Source organism: Micromesistius poutassou (genome assembly GCF_964030765.1).
Source record: "Micromesistius poutassou genome assembly, chromosome: 17".
Taxonomy (NCBI): domain Eukaryota; kingdom Metazoa; phylum Chordata; class Actinopteri; order Gadiformes; family Gadidae; genus Micromesistius; species Micromesistius poutassou.
The window spans coordinates 5,405,398-5,407,897 of record NC_140287.1 but is presented as its reverse complement, the minus strand read 5'-3'; the positions used below and the strand labels follow the sequence as shown (position 1 = coordinate 5,407,897).

The 2,500-nt window shown below is 47.2% G+C and overlaps 1 protein-coding gene across 1 annotated transcript in view; it reads right to left on the bottom strand.

The window, feature by feature from the left end:
- alk (ALK receptor tyrosine kinase) overlaps positions 1-2,500 on the bottom strand; it is a gene marked incomplete at both ends in the record, with an annotated part of 301,524 nt that overhangs the window by 20,795 nt on the left and 278,229 nt on the right. Inside the window, one exon of the mRNA XM_084481688.1 lies at positions 1-79. This exon is cut by the window's left edge and continues 38 nt beyond it. Coding sequence (XP_084337814.1) covers positions 1-79 — 79 coding nt within the window. The remainder of the gene's footprint in view (positions 80-2,500) is intronic.

Below are 2,500 nucleotides of genomic sequence, written 5' to 3'. Positions count from 1 at the left end.
ATGAGGGCCGAGGTGCCCACGGAGAGGCCCAGCGCCAGGTGGGACAGGGAGGGCTGCTGGGGGGGCACCAGGGACATCACTGGAGGACACACCGCGAGAAGGACAGCGTGAGAGATACGTCCACACCAGTGGCGGCTGCTGGTCTTTCAAAGAGGGGAAGCTCATTTTCGGCCTACATCATATAAACTGTCAATTTATGTATATATATATATATATATATATATATATATATGTAAATTATGCTCTCTGTTCCTTGGAAATGCTCTGTCATACCAACTAGCTGTCTTTTCCACTGACTTGACCAGTGTCCTCTCAATGGCCAGCAGAGCTAGGCTGCTTAAACGGCCATGGCCCATTGTGTTACGGGTGTAGGACTTGAGCCGCTTTAAACAGGAGAAGCTCCTTTCTACACCTGCAGATGTAGCTCTAATTGTTGCCACTAATGAGAACAGTTTGTAAAGCTGAGGCATTGCACTGTCCAACTCAATGTCTTTAAGGAACACCAAGAAATCACGCAGCTTTCCCCTGTCGCCCTGCAAGTCCTGATCTGAATACTGGACTTGAAGTTCAGACCTCAGGCTCCCTGAATCAAAGTGATGGCCAACTACCAAAACAATATTAAACTTGAACAAGGAAATGTGGGAATTATGTTAAACTGAAGCAAGGAATTGTGTGAATAAGTGTATGAAATGTACAATGAAAATTGTCTAGCAATTTCGCCAAGCAAATATCAAGAAATAGGTTGCAGTTCATCTTTCGACTCGCTTGCAAAATCCACGATGGGACTGAGGAATGAAGAGAGCTCCGGTGACTTTTTATAGTTCAAAATCCCTGTCAATAAAACGGCAACTCAGTCTTTCGCAGACCCTCCAATCATCACACAGAAGCCCAGCTTCCAGGCCAGCCCACTCCTCCATTCACCCCCAGAGACGCTGAGTGTCCGTGGGAGGGACATAATCGCAGCATTATCCAATGACTGTCAACTTTCGACTCACTAAAAAAAGCTGTTCTATGCAGCCCCATTGAAGTGGATGGACGCTGAGCTTCAACAGGCAAACGCACTGTGACGCTACGGGAATGAATGAGAAGGACATCGATTCAGTCGACCTGCGATATGCAGCTGATTCTGAACAAACTCGTCTTCGAGATGGACATGTTCTAACGCATTTTTAGTCTGAAATGTTAACACAACAGTATATATTTGACCATTTTATTTAAAATTAAATTTTAGGGGAAGCTGAGCTTCCCTTGCCGTCTTAGAGAAATCGGCACTGGTCCACACACACACACACACACACACACACACACACACACACACACACAGACAGACAGACAGACAGACAGACAGACACACACACACGTACCCCTGCTGCGGCTCTGCCAACCGCTCCTCTCCCCTCCCCCTGCTAGGCACCATTACCATTCCCCTCGCCGCGCTTCCTGATCAACACACCCCCCCCCCCCCCCCCCCCCCACCCTCGGCCTTAATTAATGATGTGAAAACGAAGAGGAGGACAGCGCTCCGGGCAGCGGGGCCCGCCGCATGCCAATGTCCTCGGCAGCGGGGCCCGCCGCATGCCAATGTCCTCCCTGAGAGCCACGCACACCTGAGTGTATACCTGTGTGTGTGTGTGTGTGTGTGTGTGTGTGTGTGTGTGTGTGTGTGTGTGTGTGTGTGTGTGCAGGTGGGCATGACTGCAAGTCTGTTTGTGTGTCTGTGTATCTGACTATGTGTATTTCTGTGTTTCCGAGTGTGTGTGTGTTTGTCTGTGTGTGTGTTTCAGAGTGTATGTGTGTGTGTTTTCGAGTGTGTGTGTTTTGAGTGTCTGAGTGTGTGTGTGCGTGTGCGTGCGTGCGTGCGTGCGTGTGTGTGTGTTTCCGAGTGTGTGTGTGTATGTGTGTGTGTGTGTGTGTGTGTGTGTGTGTGTTTCCGAGTGTGTGTGTGTGTGTGTGTGTGTGTGTGTGTGTGTGTGTGTGTGTGTGTGTGTGTGTGTGTGTGTGTGTGTGTGTGTGAGGAGTTCCTAATTCAGGCAGTGTAAGCCTAGGTCCAGCACCCACGGGACCAGGCGTTGACCTTTAGCAGTGGCGCCTAGCAATGTTAGCCCACTGTATCTTGATGTGAATATACTAAAGAAATAAATAAACATGAGGTGACTTTGAACTGCTGTTATTTGAAGACATGCGATTACCATCCGTTTCATCGCTCGGTTAAAGCATTTCTTTACTCAACTTAGTTAACAGGAGAGTCCTTTAAGTTATTCATATTCTGAGGGGGAAATACTGTTTTGCTGTTTGCGAAATAAAAAATATACAAACATGAGTTGACTTTGAACTCTGCAGTTATTTGAAGGCACTAGCATGAGGCATTTCTTCGCTTAACTTAACTTGTTTACACAGGAGCAATTAAAGCTAATCCAATTCTTAACTTCACTTGGTGTTAATCCTGTGAAAGTGCTGGGAAATCAGCATTTTATACAACGGTGTAAAAGTCATAGTAGAG